The sequence below is a fragment of the Saccharomyces paradoxus genome, chromosome XVI (genome assembly GCF_002079055.1).
Source record: "Saccharomyces paradoxus chromosome XVI, complete sequence".
Taxonomy (NCBI): Eukaryota; Fungi; Ascomycota; class Saccharomycetes; order Saccharomycetales; family Saccharomycetaceae; genus Saccharomyces; species Saccharomyces paradoxus.
Genome location: NC_047502.1, coordinates 222,791 through 236,653, shown reverse-complemented (window position 1 = coordinate 236,653; position 13,863 = coordinate 222,791). Strand labels below are relative to the sequence as shown.

Genomic DNA, 13,863 nt, shown 5'->3' with positions numbered 1-13,863 from the left:
CGCCTTAATGGCGATATCACCCATTATCACCCCCGACGATCATCAACGCCTATTCTTTTATCGTTTCTTTTTCCTCGCAGTATCAGGATCGTTTATCCCAAAGGGTAGTTATAGCAACTATTTAAATGACTTATTCATTTCTCTTGGCTTATACTGTCGTAGGTGCACAAACATACGCTAGATATTTAGCACCATTTGCCACCGAACACTATACAGTGCTTCAAAAACCAACAATCGTATATTTAACAAGCCAGAACGCCAAACCGGACGATAAATCATGTTGAAGCTAGCTCGTCCATTTGTCTCGCCTTTATCAAGGCACAATGTCATTTCTTCGGGAATAGCTCTCACTTCCAGAAGATTTCAATCTTCGTTTACATTCTTAAATAACCAGTCTCTACTCTCTAAAAATCAAATGAAATCTAAAAGGAAAAAGGGAAGTAAAAAGGCAGCATACCATCGTCAACCCCCAGAACAGGAACATACTGCACCTCTTATAAAGCAAAGCAAGCCAATCACTAAGAAAGAACCTAACGATATAAGAGATTCACATCTAAGAAAGAAAAGAAGGGATTTTTCTTCGCTACCAAGAGTTCCATCTACCTCACATTTAAAGCAGAGTGACATGAGCACAAACGTACTCTATTCTGGATATAGGCCCCTGTTCATTAATCCCAATGACCCGAAGCTAAAGGAGGATACTGGAAGTACGTTATACGAATTTGCGATGAAGCTAGAAGATTTGAATGAACCCTTATCGCCATGGATTTCCTCTGCTACCGGCCTGGAATTCTTTTCTGAGTGGGAGAACATACCTAGTGAGCTACTGAAAAATTTGAAACCTTTTCATCCACCTAAGGAAAAGTTAATGAACACAGATGAGCTTGTTCACGTAAATGCTAAGAGAAATACACTAGTTGACAGTGAAATAAGTGAGACGCTTCAGAGGAAAATGGATGAACTTTCAAAAAGAAGAGGCAAGGGGAGAAAAAAGTCAGTAGTGACGTTGCTCCAAATGAAAAAAAAACTTGAAGGGTGATTAATGAAACGTATCATTCTGATTTTCGTTTCCTAGCAGGGAGGGCTTCTTAGCATCAATGTGCTTTTTGTGTGTGGTTACTTGGGTTTTATTTATTTTAGTTTATTCCGATTCTGTTCATTTTATTGGGCCTTCTTTTTCATCTTTTAACATCATAGACCTGTTTTATTATACGCAACGGTTTTTTCTTACATCCTTAGAATATATTACATTACATTCATAAACTTTATCATTCATTGAAAACACCTTTTTTACATGTATATTTTATATATATATATTTATTATTCTTTTTGCTTATTGGCGTGTTCCTCTCGATGTTCTACCCGAAATAGCGTTCTCATGACTATTCGAATAACCCCCAAATCAGATATTTGCGATTAAAAAGAACCATTATACGTATCCTTCACCAAATTTGTGGAAACATCTGAAAAGAAAATAAACAAATACAAAACAAAACAATTGTGTAATTACAATAAATTATACGTTATATACGAAGCAAAATTATCAATGCGACGCAATTTCTGGTAGTTGTTTACTGATTTTATAAGCATTTCTATGAAAATCTCTTGTATCTTTTATCAAAAAATCACCGCGAGATATCTTAAAACATTTCCCTTTAAATGTTTTGGAAAACAACGCCCGGATTACCTGGAACAGCATTTTCAACAATCTTTGTTACAGGTGGAATTTCAACTTCTTCACCAGTAAAAATATCCTTACCGGTTTTGGCGCCATATGGGAAAGAAATTGCACTAAATTCAGCAATCTTCAAAGCTTGTGCAGCCTTTTCAACATTCTTTGCAGCAGCCTTGACAGTGTCGATTTCATTGAATTGTAACTCTCTTTCAAACACATCCTCTGGCTTTTCGTTAGTTAAACGTTGTTTTAGCAAAGAAATGAATGGCATAGCTCTCTTCATTTCCTTAGGTTCAACATGCTCTCTGATCTTTTTATTGTCATCTAAAGTGTGTTCGGCGAATAGTTTACGGACAATTTCAACACATTGTGATTGCCATTCTGGGAATGATTCAGAAATTAATAAGGTCAACTTAACAGGTTTGGATGCATCGATTTCGGCAGACTTGCCCTTCTTCTTTTTTAGAGCTTGGCCTTCGCCTTCTCTTATGCTTCTTTGTAGGTTTCTTAAGTAATCTAAAGCAGCCAAAACACCCTTGTCTACTGGTTTGGATGCACGTGGAAATTTGGCATTTTGTACAGAGATCTGTTTACCCAGAACTTCACGGTAAATGTACTCAGCGAAATGAGGCGCAATTGGAGCCAGCAATAAGGCTTGTGTTTCGATATAACGGGTAATTAAGTCTCTATGCATTACACCACTAGCTTCACGATAGTAATCTCTAGCAGCTTGGAAATCGAAAAGACCGTATTTTAAAGCATTCTTGTAGTTAGTTAATGCGTATTGTTCGTAGGTCTTTTCAACCAGAGCGTTCATTTCCTGTTCAAACGCGACATCAAAGAAATCGGTGATCTCTCCAGTTCTCAAATTAGAAGATTCCTTGGAGATTTCTTCGGCCCACTCCTTCAAATTGAATAATCTCAGAATAGCAGCATTAGCGTTAGATTCATCAAAATTTGCATCTTCAACAGTATCTCCCGCATCGGCAAACGCAATACGAGCTGCGTCAGCACCGAACTTTTCAACAGTTTGCTCTAAAGTCATAAAATTACCAGTAGATTTGGACATTTTAGAGTTGTTCAACATCAAATGACCATTAGCTCTGATGCCCTTAGGCCAGAATTTCTTTGGGAATAATGCAACGTGTGTGTAGATGAAGAAAGTTAAATGGTTAGGGATCAAATCCTTCCCAGAAATTGAGACATCCAATGGGTAGAAGTACTCAAATTCTCTCCTCAACTTTTGCAGAGCAGGTAAAGGAATATCGGTGTTCTTGACGTCATCTTGGTGTTGGAATATATAATCGAAGACCTCGTCTGTCATTTGATCAGCTGAAATGCCCAATGGTCCAATCTCGTTACCATAGTAATCCTTAAATAGTAAGTGAGCAATAGTATAGAATGATTGGTAAATAGTTGAGTCTGATAAAGATTCAACTAAATACTTTTCATCCCAAGGTAATCTAGTACCTAAACCGTATGTACGGCAAACAGCCCAGTTTTTTAGCCAATCCAAAACACCTTCAAATGCGTTTTTCACCTCAGGAGCAAATAATTGCATCCCTTCCAAACATTCAATCGCTTGTTTCTTCCAACTTTCTTCACCATAATCAACGTACCATTGGTCTTCCAAAGAAACAATACAATCGTCACCAGAACGTGACATAACTTGAGATTCTGGTTCATTGTAGACAAAAGCTTCACCTGCTGCAATCATGTCAGCCTTAACCTTGTTTTTGGCCTGTTCGACCTTCTCACCTTTATAAGGGCCATATATCATAGTACCAGTGTAGTAATCTTCCTTGTAAGCAATTTTTTTGGCTTCCGCTAACAAATTCTTATCCTTCGGAGATTGAATTTTCTTCTCTTCAACAATAGCCTTCGCAGTCAAATCACCATACTTTTCGGTACGCATAATTGGAACAATTTCATGGTCAATCCATTCAGGTTTGATGCCGTAATATTCAGGTTTGTGCAACAAGTCCTTGGTAGTAATGTAATCATCTGGTGAGTTAGATGGAACACACGTGACTACACCGGTACCCTTGGTAGCGATGACAGTTTCCATAGGCAGTATTCTTAGTTCAGGATATACGGATTGTGGAGCATGAATTTTGGTACCAATGAATGCCTTACCTGGGACAGTAACTACCGGCTTGTAGAAGCCTCTCTTCGGCGTTAACTTTTGGTATGACATGTTTTTGAATGCACGTTCAGTAGTGATAAAGTAAGAATCACCAGTATCAAATATACCGTACTCAATCGTTGGAGAAACAAAACAACATGTTTGGCCGTACATGGTTTCTGGTCTCAAGGTGGCAGCGACGAAGTAGAACTTTTTAGATTTGTCAAGATCTGAGCTTGAATCAATGATTTTTGCGGCATCGTCGGCAAACTCCAAAGCTTCAATTTTAACACCAATATATTCTTGTGGTGTGACACCCTCACCGGATTGTCTATCGTGATCCATACAGGCTTGACCATCTTTTTCAGAATAGATAGTATAACGTTCACCAAATTTGATCTTACCAGCGGCCTTTAACTTGTTCATCTGCCATCTAATAAAGGCATCATAATAAGGATTAGCATCGGTGGTGACAAAAGAACGTCTCCAGTCGATACGAGCCCCAAGTGAGGTACAATCACTTTCACACAACGGAGGGAAATAAGTCAACCAGTACTTGGCATCGGCAAACTTAATGATTTCTTCTCTAGGGATACCAAGCTGTAACATGATCTCGAATTGGTATTTACCACGGCCCTTCTTGGCTGCGGCTTTAGATTTTTTAGCCTTGAATTTGGTAACATCCTCGTGGTCTTTCTCAGCCGGGGTTTCTTCTTTAGTTTCTTCTTCTTCTGCTGGTACATTGTCGAAGTTCTTGCCGAATAGTTCGGCTTCCCTCTTTAGTTTATCAGCACAGGCTAAGATCGGCATACCTGTACAGTGAAAACCCAATGGAAACAAAGCTCTTTTACCGTTCATTCTTTCAAAACCAATAGAAAATTCGACTTTAGAAAGAGTAAAGCAATGACCGGCGTGCATAACACCGTTCATATACGGATAGGCCATAGACGACATGAATTTGGGATACTTGCGATGTAACTCTTCAGAGTCCATTGTTATGGGCTCATCTTCAATTGATGGAGCATCGATTTCAAATTGATGCTCTTCAGCCCATATTTTCTGGTACTTCTTTTCGATGGCGATTAACGCATCTCTACGTGCCGTATTTTCTAAGACCAAACCAGAAGACATTATAACTGGTTAAAGATAATTTTGTTTTATGTTTTTCACTTCGAAAAAAAAAAAAAAAAAATTTGGTAACTTTACGTGGTTATGGTTTATAATACAATACAATCATCCAACACCTGAATAAAAAATGCATAAGGTTTCTTTTCGCTTTTGATTTTCTTTTTTTTTTTTTCAGTATTTGCGTGGGTGACTGATTTTTTTTTAGTGGTAGAAGAAGCGTTAACGGCCAGACTTCGTATAAAGTGATTATAACAATGGGCTAATGGGCGATGGGATATATCAGCACGAGCAATTAACTGAGGAAGGAAGGAAGGAGTAAGAGCATGCTACAATAGGCATCAAAAAGGAACTTCGCCCTAATGGTACTTACCTAAATGACCACCCAAATAAAATCATTTGCACTGAGACCTTAATATCCAATGCCCGCCAGTTATCGGGTTTACCGTTAGCCGCTGAGGTTTCTAAGAGTCTGAAAAGAATAGTTGGTATCGTACTCGTGACTCTATAGTTTTTTCATTTATTTTTGAGCAAACTGCACTAAATACTGCGCAAGTGCCGTAAATTCATTCATATCTAATCCTTCACATTGAGATATTTCTTCCTTAACTTTTTTTGATAGCCAAAAGTATTTTTCTTAAACATGTCAAGAAAAATAAGATCATATTACCCGCCCGCAGTAAGCCAAGGTAGTACGTAAGATGGCTGAAGACAACGTAAGCAGACCGCTTGCAAATTGAAGACAGACTGCAAATAGCTAATCGCCTCATTTATATTTCAGCACTAAAAGGTTGTGGTTGCAAGTCGAAATAACAGTTTTGCTAAATGGATTACGAAAAGATTTTATTTGGTTTGCAACCGATCCTCAATGCGTCTTCAGTTAAGGATGTTCCGATGAACGATGTCTACCTAGGAAGCTACCTAACCGTAATGGACCAATTGGCCATTTCATTGAGAGAACCTAATAACAGAGATGTTATTGGCAAGACTGGACTGCTATCGAACCTGGTAAGGGTATTGGAACAAACACTTGATTATTGCTTTCATGATACGAATATTTTAAATCATGATAAAATAGCGTTTTTTGAGATCAGTTCTGAAATGATTAGATGTATCGCTAATGCAATAAGTGACAATGATGATAATCGACAAATTCTCCTATCTTCAGGAGGGAAAAAGCTTCTTACTTATTATATAGGCGGAATACTCCAACTAAACCAAATTTCTTCTGACGGCACCGAAGATGACTTGTTAGATAAATTACAGATGCGGTCGGTAGTGCTACTAAGAAACTTTTGCATTGGAAATATCAAGTTTACAGAGAAATTGGCTCCCTTTATTAGAGGCCCATTATTTGTTATGTTGAAAACTACACAGTATACCTATTTGACATCTCCCGAAAAAGTTATCTTAGGTTCGGATTTATTAAACGATCTTTTAAAGTTCAATTATCAGAATATCCAAATCAGTGATCTATTTTTTTTAAGCCAGTACATCAAAAAAATATCTTCGAACGTGCAACATAACGAATTGCGAGAAATAGAAGATGTAGCGGTTGAAGTCTGTTCAAATACTGAAACTCAGAAGCCCACTAGTCAAAAAGGTCAAGAGGACGTTGAAAAAGAAGAAGAAGAAGAAGAAGAGGAAGAGGAAGAGGAAGAAGAAGATGATGATGAGGACGATCTGAATTGCGAATTGCTTTTAAATCTATCGACATGTCTTGAAACCATTGTAGCCAAAGATGAAAATATAAATTTTACAAATGAAGAGCAGATTGTGCTAGGTATGCAAAAAAACCTATTATCATCCTTAGGTTGGTTAGAACCAAAAACCTTCAATAATAAACTAATTGTAATGAGAAGACTCTTATCGTGCACTGGCAACATCTCCGCCAATCTAACCAACTCAAACAAACGAGAGCAATCATTATGCATCGAAACTATCAAGAGCTCCACAAGTAGTTATGTCTTAGCTGCGGTTTTGCTAATATTATGTAACTCAGTTGCATCCAAAAGTGACGTTATCGCATTGCTAAAACTTATATCTCTTAGCGAATTGATCAAGGTTGGCCGCTCGTTCCAAGACCCATTACAATATCAAGGGCTTTTAGATTTACTGAGAAAGCTGCTAAACATAGAAAATGCTATGTGGCTAGATGTCAAGGATCTTTTCATCTTATTTCAAATTATGAAAAAATGTCACGAACAAGCTAAATATTATAACAACCTGAGATCGTTATTAACAAATTTACTAAACAAAGTTTTGGCCGTACTGCCAAGTTCAAAACTACAAGACCTAATTAACAGTGATCCAACGATCATATCCTTTATAGCGGAACACGGAACATTGACGTCCTGTATTGCGATGGATAAGCTACTTGTGTCCAAGAAACCCAATCCTAAAGAAGTTGTTACGTATTTATGGGATTCGATCTTCACATTCCAAAATCTAGGTCAAGCAGAACAACTAACCGTGTCAGATTTATTTCATATCACAAAAACAGTTGGAATTTATTTAAAAAATTCAACTCTGACAACTGACGTCAATCCAATTGAGAATACACTGTTCAAGAATTATGCTCAAAAGTTAATCCTGATATTAGAGACTGTACTTTCATTTAAAGAAAATATAGATAAAGGTAGCGAGAGCTGTTTTAACAATGGAAAGTTTATTGCCGGTGTGATATTAAACATTGTTAAAGATACGGAATGCTTAACGCCAGAAGAGAACAACTTAGAAGCACTAGCCAAATCGTTTTTTTAGGCTGGAAGTTGCTTTACTTGGTGAAGGACGTTCCACATACATATGCACATTACGTATATATCAAATCTTAAGTACTGTCGAATTAAGCACGTGTTTTGTAATGTGGTGTATGGGTTGAATGGGATGAGTAGGGAAGGGAGATTAAAAATGTTCATTGCAGATGTTCACATCTGCACAAAAATCATCGAATAAACTAAACGGAAGAGGCTGTACAACGTACTGACAAAGGAGGCCCAGTGGTGAAACACGTTCAAAGCGGATCTACAATTTAATAAAAAAGAGCATGTATGCTTCCGGAGGAAAGGACACCTGCCAGTTGCTGGGGCCCGTGTCTCTCTTTGTCCAGACATTGATGGGTATGACAGCAGTGGTTGTTCTATTGGTCAAAAGAAATTATGAGCATCCAAGGAGAAAAATGATTGTGTGGGGTTACGACATCGGAAAACAGATCATCGGTTCTCTCGGAATCCATTTCTTGAATCTGGGCATAAGCATACTGAAAAAAAGACGAAAATTACTCTTCCCAACCACTGCAAATGGTGATGACGATGAAGACCAATGCGATTGGTATTTCCTCAATTTACTTCTGGATACCACTGTTGGGATTCCAATTCTTTGGTTGTGCTTATACATAATTGAAAAAGTGCTAAAGTTTTTGCACTTCCAGAATATTGAAAGTGGTAATTATTTTCCATCCAGGACCGTTAGGAGTCGTTCTAGAAAACCCTTATTCTCTGCCTTCGTGAAACAGCTGCTTATATTCATCGTTGGGCTAGGCGTGATGAAAATCTGCGTGTTTTTAGTACTAAATTACTTAGAAGAGTGGGCATATTGGTTTGCCGATCTTATCCTTGGCTGGTCAGATTCATGGCCAAACTTCCAAGTTTTCCTAGTCATGTTTGTCTTCCCAATCTTACTGAATTGCTTCCAGTACTTTTGTGTCGACAATGTCATCAGGTTACATTCTGAGAGCCTAACGCTAACCAATGCAGAAAATTTTGAAACAAACACATTCCTCAATAACGAAATTCCTGATTTATCGGAAGCCTCGGCTGAAGCCCCTAATAAGGACAACAACATTTCCAGCTATGGTAGCATAATATAGTGTTTCAAAGATATGGAAAGCCTGCTTTTACTGTTTATTCCTTTCCTTGTTTAATTGATTTTTTTAGAAGGAACAAACATTTTGATCTAAATTTCCGCAAGCCTAGGCTCTTGAAAACACAATCCGTGTGTTATTGTTGTGAAAGCATTCTCAGCTACAAGAATGAAACTGCCGCTCTGATTTGACACTATAACTGCGTCAGTTTTTCCTATTCTATTTTCGTTTTTCTTATTTTCCCGCCGCATTGGATAATCAATTCGCGACGCTAATATTGGCATTTCGTGTTCTGAAATAATTTCGTGTTTCAAATAGCCGCAAACAGAGAAAGACCCAAGAATTTGAGATGGCTTAGAAGAGGTAAACGTTGAATCAATCTATATGTGAGGAGAAAAGTATATTTAAAAGACGTAAGAAATTGGATTACGAAGATCCGTTATGGCCATTTAGTCTCTTTCTTGTACTTTAACTGTGTAACATCAACGACAAATAAGCATATATATTATAATGATTTTCAAAATATTTTGTAGTTTACTACTGGTAACTTCCAATTTTGCTTCTGCTCTATATGTCAATGAAACTACGAGCTATACACCATACACTAAGACATTATCTCCAACATACTCTATTTCACCTCAAGAGACCACATTAACGTACAGTGATGAAACAACTACCTTCTACGTAACATCTACTCTGTACTCTACCTACTGGTTCACTCCCTCTCAACCAGCTACTATTACTAGTACACCTACTACTAGCCCCGCTACTTTGACTACATCCACAAATGAATACACCACTACCTATTCGGACACAGACACCACCTACACATCTACTCTAACCTCTACTTATATAATCACTCTCTCTGCGGAATCCCTCAATGAGAAGGCTGAACAGGTTTCCACGAGCGTCACAGAAATTGCTTCTACGATAACTGAGTCGGGCAGCACATACACTTCTACTTTGACTTCAACCTTGTTGGTTACTGTATACAATTCCCAGGCTAGTGATGCAATGACGACGTCTACAGCTGGGAACGCCGCCTCCAACATCGATGCCCTAGAAAAGTTAGTTTCTGCTGAACATCAATCGCAAGCGGTTAAAATCACATCTGCTGATGAAGATTACTGTAGTGCGTCCACTGTATATGTTACAGTTACCTCTGCTGCAGTTACCCAACTAGTTACTACTACGGCGGAGCCAGTTGTTAAATATATTACTGTAACTGCCGATGCCAGTAATGTTACAGGCACTGCTAACAATGGTACCAACATTTAAAAATTGTAATGCTGAATCAAAAGAAAACAAGCCACTTTGACCGAACCTCCACTTGGTCATCCTATATGCGATTACTAGTACTTTCTGATTTACCATTCAATAAATAGACTAAAGAAAAACTTCATATCACTTCGTAAAAATACATACAAATGAGAGCAAATGTAACTCGATATATATATATTTCTATTATGACTTTTAAGACTAATTGCAGCTTCCCTAAATCATCAATAAGTACGAATTTTGCTTGTATATTATATTTGCGAGCGCCATGAGAAGGGCAGAAAAAAGTTCAAGATTGTTTGCAATAAACTTCGAAATGATGATTACAAACTCCATAGTTAGATAAACAAGGGGTTTTAAGGAAGAATGAACGTAAACTGACCAACGCAAATAGAAAAATGGGCCAGCATATTAAGAAATTAGATTCAAATGTTTCGGAAAAGCTGAAATCCCAGGTATCCTCAGTCTCGCTGGCATCAGCGGTTAGAGAAATAGTTCAAAATTCTGTAGATGCACACGCTACTACCATCGATGTCGTGGTCGACCTTCCTAATTTGAGCTTTGCAGTTTACGATGATGGTACTGGCATGACTCGAAATGAACTAAATATATTGGCCACTCAAAATTGTACTTCCAAAATACGAAAAATGAGTGATTTAGTAACAATGAACACCTACGGATACAGAGGGGACGCCTTATATAACATTTCTAACGTCTCGAAATTGTTTATTTGCTCCAAAAAAAAGGATTACAACTCTACATGGCTAAGAAAATTTCCATCTAAAAGCGTCATGCTGAGTGAGAATACTGAGCTCCCTATAGATCCTATTTGGAAAATTCGTCCTTGGAGCCGGACAGAATCTGGCACTGCCGTTATCGTTGAGGATATGTTGTATAATTTACCTGTTCGGCGCAGAATTCTAAAGGAAGAACCCCCGTTCAAGAGTTTTAACGCATTGAAGGAAGATATGCTGCAGATACTTGTAATGCATCCGATGGTTTCACTCAACGTACAGTGTACAGACAAATCCAAAGGCCATACGGAAGTTCTTTTCCGTTCAAAGAATATAACTGAGGGGTTAACAAAGCACCAGAAGATGTCTCAAGTATTGAGAAATGTGTTTGGGGCAATAATACCACCGGATATGCTCAAGAAAGTTTCCTTGAAGTTTAATGAATACAAAATTGAAGGTATCATATCTAAGATACCTGTTCGATTGAAGGACATGCAATTCATATATATCAATGGTAGACGTTATACAGACAGCATGTTTCATGGATACGTCGATTCTTTATTCCAAGCACAAGATTTCGGGAATAACAATATGAGTTCACTTAAAACTAGAAGTGTGGGAAAACCTTACCGATCACACCCTCTCTTCATCCTCGATGTTCGGTGTCCCCAAACTATCGACGATCTGCTACAGGATCCATCCAAGAGAATCATAAAACCTTCTCATATTCTCACTATTGAACCACTGATTGTGAAGACTGTTCGCTCCTTTTTGACATTTCAGGGCTACTTATCACCTGATAAACCGGATTCATCTTTGGAAATAATTAATTGTTCACAGAAAACGGCAACATTGCCTGACAGCCAAAACCAAATCAGTAAATGCGATCGAGTGTTGAGCTCAAAAATGAAAATTGCACGCATCAATCCATACATAGGAAACTCTTTTGTCAATAAATGTAACATAAACAAGAATACAATAAACTATGAAAGAATCAAGAATATAAGACTTGACGGTCAGAAATCAAGCTTGCGGAACAAACTCTCTTCCAGTCCCTACAATATTGATGTTATGCAAGATTATGACAGTATAGGAAAAACAATAACGAATTTTTCCATATCCAAATCTGTCCTGGCAAAATATGAAGTGATCAATCAAGTAGACAAAAAATTTGTTCTCATACGTTGTCCAGACCAGTCTATTCATAAATCCCCAGTATTGGTTCTAGTTGACCAACATGCTTGCGATGAAAGAATACGCCTGGAAGACTTATTTCATAATCTATTGACGGAAATTATAACTGGAACCTTTGTTGCACAGGACTTGACTGATTGTTGCTTTGAAGTTGATCGTACTGAGGCTGACTTACTTAAGCATTATCAGCGTGAATTTAAAAAGTGGGGAATCTGTTATGAAGCAATTGAAGGCACATTAGAAACATCAATTTTGAAAATTAAAACATTGCCCGAGATATTAGCTTCTAAGTATAATGGAGATAAAGACTACTTAAGAATGGTCTTAATGCAGCATGCACATGACCTGAAAGATTTCAAAAAACTTCCAATGGATCTGCCCCATTTGAAAAACCGAACTTCGATTGATAAATTATATTGGTGGAAGTACTCGAGCTGTGTTCCGACTGTTTTTCATGAAATCCTTAACAGTAAAGCATGCAGATCGGCCGTTATGTTTGGAGATGAATTAACTCGGCAAGAGTGCATAATTTTGATCAGCAAGCTCTCACGATGCCATAATCCATTCCAGTGCGCCCACGGAAGACCTTCTATGGTACCTATTGCGGAGTTGAAGCAAAGAGAACCTTAGTCCTGGATCAAGGGTTCTCGCCTGCGCCTTAAATTGCGCGGATATGCAAAATAGAAGATTACCTCATCCATCACGTTGCCAAAAACTGGAAAAATTTAAAAAAAAATTCAAAAAAGAAACGTGCGATACAATATTGCTCCACTGTTGCATTATTGTTATATGTATCTCTGATGCTATAATTGTAGCCTATATTTATACCAATATATACTATTTATATATGCAAAAACAAAACAACCTAAAATTCAAAAATGACTATTGATGGAGACGTACATGAAATTTCCCCATTTTTCCAGGTTAGGCAAACTAAATGGGGCGGTAGGGCTTGCTTCAGTAACGGTAATATTCCTAAAGGGACAACAATCTTGCAAGTTAGTAATTTTACAGGCACATCTATTTCCTACGAGTTCAGAAAGGAAGTTTGTCACAATTGTTTCGCGTACGCTAATGCGAAAACCATGAAGTACAAACTAAATTACGATTGTGTGAAAAATTTGGTTTGTGATGCGCACTGCCAAATTAACCCCAAAAAATTTCTAGGCGCTGGGCTATGGTTCTGTTCAGAACATTGCAGGACTTCTTATCTTCAAATACCAAATATTATTGAACTAATTGAATGTTACGAGATATTATTGCACCATTTTCCAAGCATGTTGAAAAGATATAATACTACCTCCGAGGAAGAGGAGAAATTAAACTCTATCTTAATTTCGGAAAAAATCATACAGTCTGCATGGAATGAGATTGAAAATAACTGGATACCGCGTATCGATAATATGAAACCGACCAAGAGAGTAAACCGATTACCGCCCATTTGTGAAGATGAATATTGCTGCATCAGGTTCGTGTGCGAAAGTTTGTTTAATCTGAAATATATGGATCCTCAGTGCATAACATACCGAGCTTTCAATATGTTACAATCTAACGAGCTTAGCAAAATATCCAAGTTTCCTGTCTTATTGCACTTTCAAAAATTAGTATTCCAAACACTCTATATTTTATTACCTTCACATTTGCGTAAAATGCTCTCCACACCGCTGTTGAGACACATATTAGGTACTGAATATGGGAATGCATTTGGTCTATGGCAAGAGGGCGAAGCCTCTGAAAGCAGAGAGTATTTCGGATATTGGGTATTTCCAGAAGCTTCCTATTTCAATCACTCTTGTAAACCCAATGTGACGAAATATTGTAAAGGCAATTCAATGCTGTTCAGTGTGAATACGGACATAAAAAAAGATGA

At 37.7% G+C, this 13,863-nt stretch overlaps 6 protein-coding genes across 6 annotated transcripts; 5 read left to right on the top strand and 1 right to left on the bottom strand.

Annotated features, from left to right (window-relative positions):
• Window positions 1–277: 277 nt before the first annotated feature.
• On the top strand, window positions 278–1,039 carry PET20 (Pet20p; the record flags this gene model as incomplete). The annotated part of the gene is made up of 1 exon (XM_033913720.1): window positions 278–1,039. The coding sequence occupies one exon, from the start codon at window positions 278–280 to the stop codon at window positions 1,037–1,039; it is 762 nt and encodes a 253-aa protein (XP_033769611.1).
• A 616-nt stretch (window positions 1,040–1,655) lies between these two features.
• CDC60 (leucine--tRNA ligase CDC60) lies at window positions 1,656–4,931 on the bottom strand (the record flags this gene model as incomplete). Its single annotated transcript, XM_033913719.1, has 1 exon — window positions 1,656–4,931. One exon carries the CDS (start codon window positions 4,929–4,931, stop codon window positions 1,656–1,658), a length of 3,276 nt encoding a protein of 1,091 aa, XP_033769610.1.
• Window positions 4,932–5,750: 819 nt separating this feature from the next.
• On the top strand, window positions 5,751–7,688 carry BEM4 (Bem4p; the record flags this gene model as incomplete). The annotated part of the gene is made up of 1 exon (XM_033913718.1): window positions 5,751–7,688. The coding sequence occupies one exon, from the start codon at window positions 5,751–5,753 to the stop codon at window positions 7,686–7,688; it is 1,938 nt and encodes a 645-aa protein (XP_033769609.1).
• Window positions 7,689–7,971: 283 nt separating this feature from the next.
• On the top strand, window positions 7,972–8,793 carry SPAR_P01110 (uncharacterized protein; the record flags this gene model as incomplete). Its single annotated transcript, XM_033913717.1, has 1 exon — window positions 7,972–8,793. One exon carries the CDS (start codon window positions 7,972–7,974, stop codon window positions 8,791–8,793), a length of 822 nt encoding a protein of 273 aa, XP_033769608.1.
• A 504-nt stretch (window positions 8,794–9,297) lies between these two features.
• SVS1 (Svs1p) lies at window positions 9,298–10,065 on the top strand (the record flags this gene model as incomplete). The annotated part of the gene is made up of 1 exon (XM_033913716.1): window positions 9,298–10,065. The coding sequence occupies one exon, from the start codon at window positions 9,298–9,300 to the stop codon at window positions 10,063–10,065; it is 768 nt and encodes a 255-aa protein (XP_033769607.1).
• A 398-nt stretch (window positions 10,066–10,463) lies between these two features.
• Window positions 10,464–12,623, top strand: MLH3 (mismatch repair protein MLH3; the record flags this gene model as incomplete). Its single annotated transcript, XM_033913715.1, has 1 exon — window positions 10,464–12,623. One exon carries the CDS (start codon window positions 10,464–10,466, stop codon window positions 12,621–12,623), a length of 2,160 nt encoding a protein of 719 aa, XP_033769606.1.
• Window positions 12,624–13,863: the final 1,240 nt, after the last annotated feature.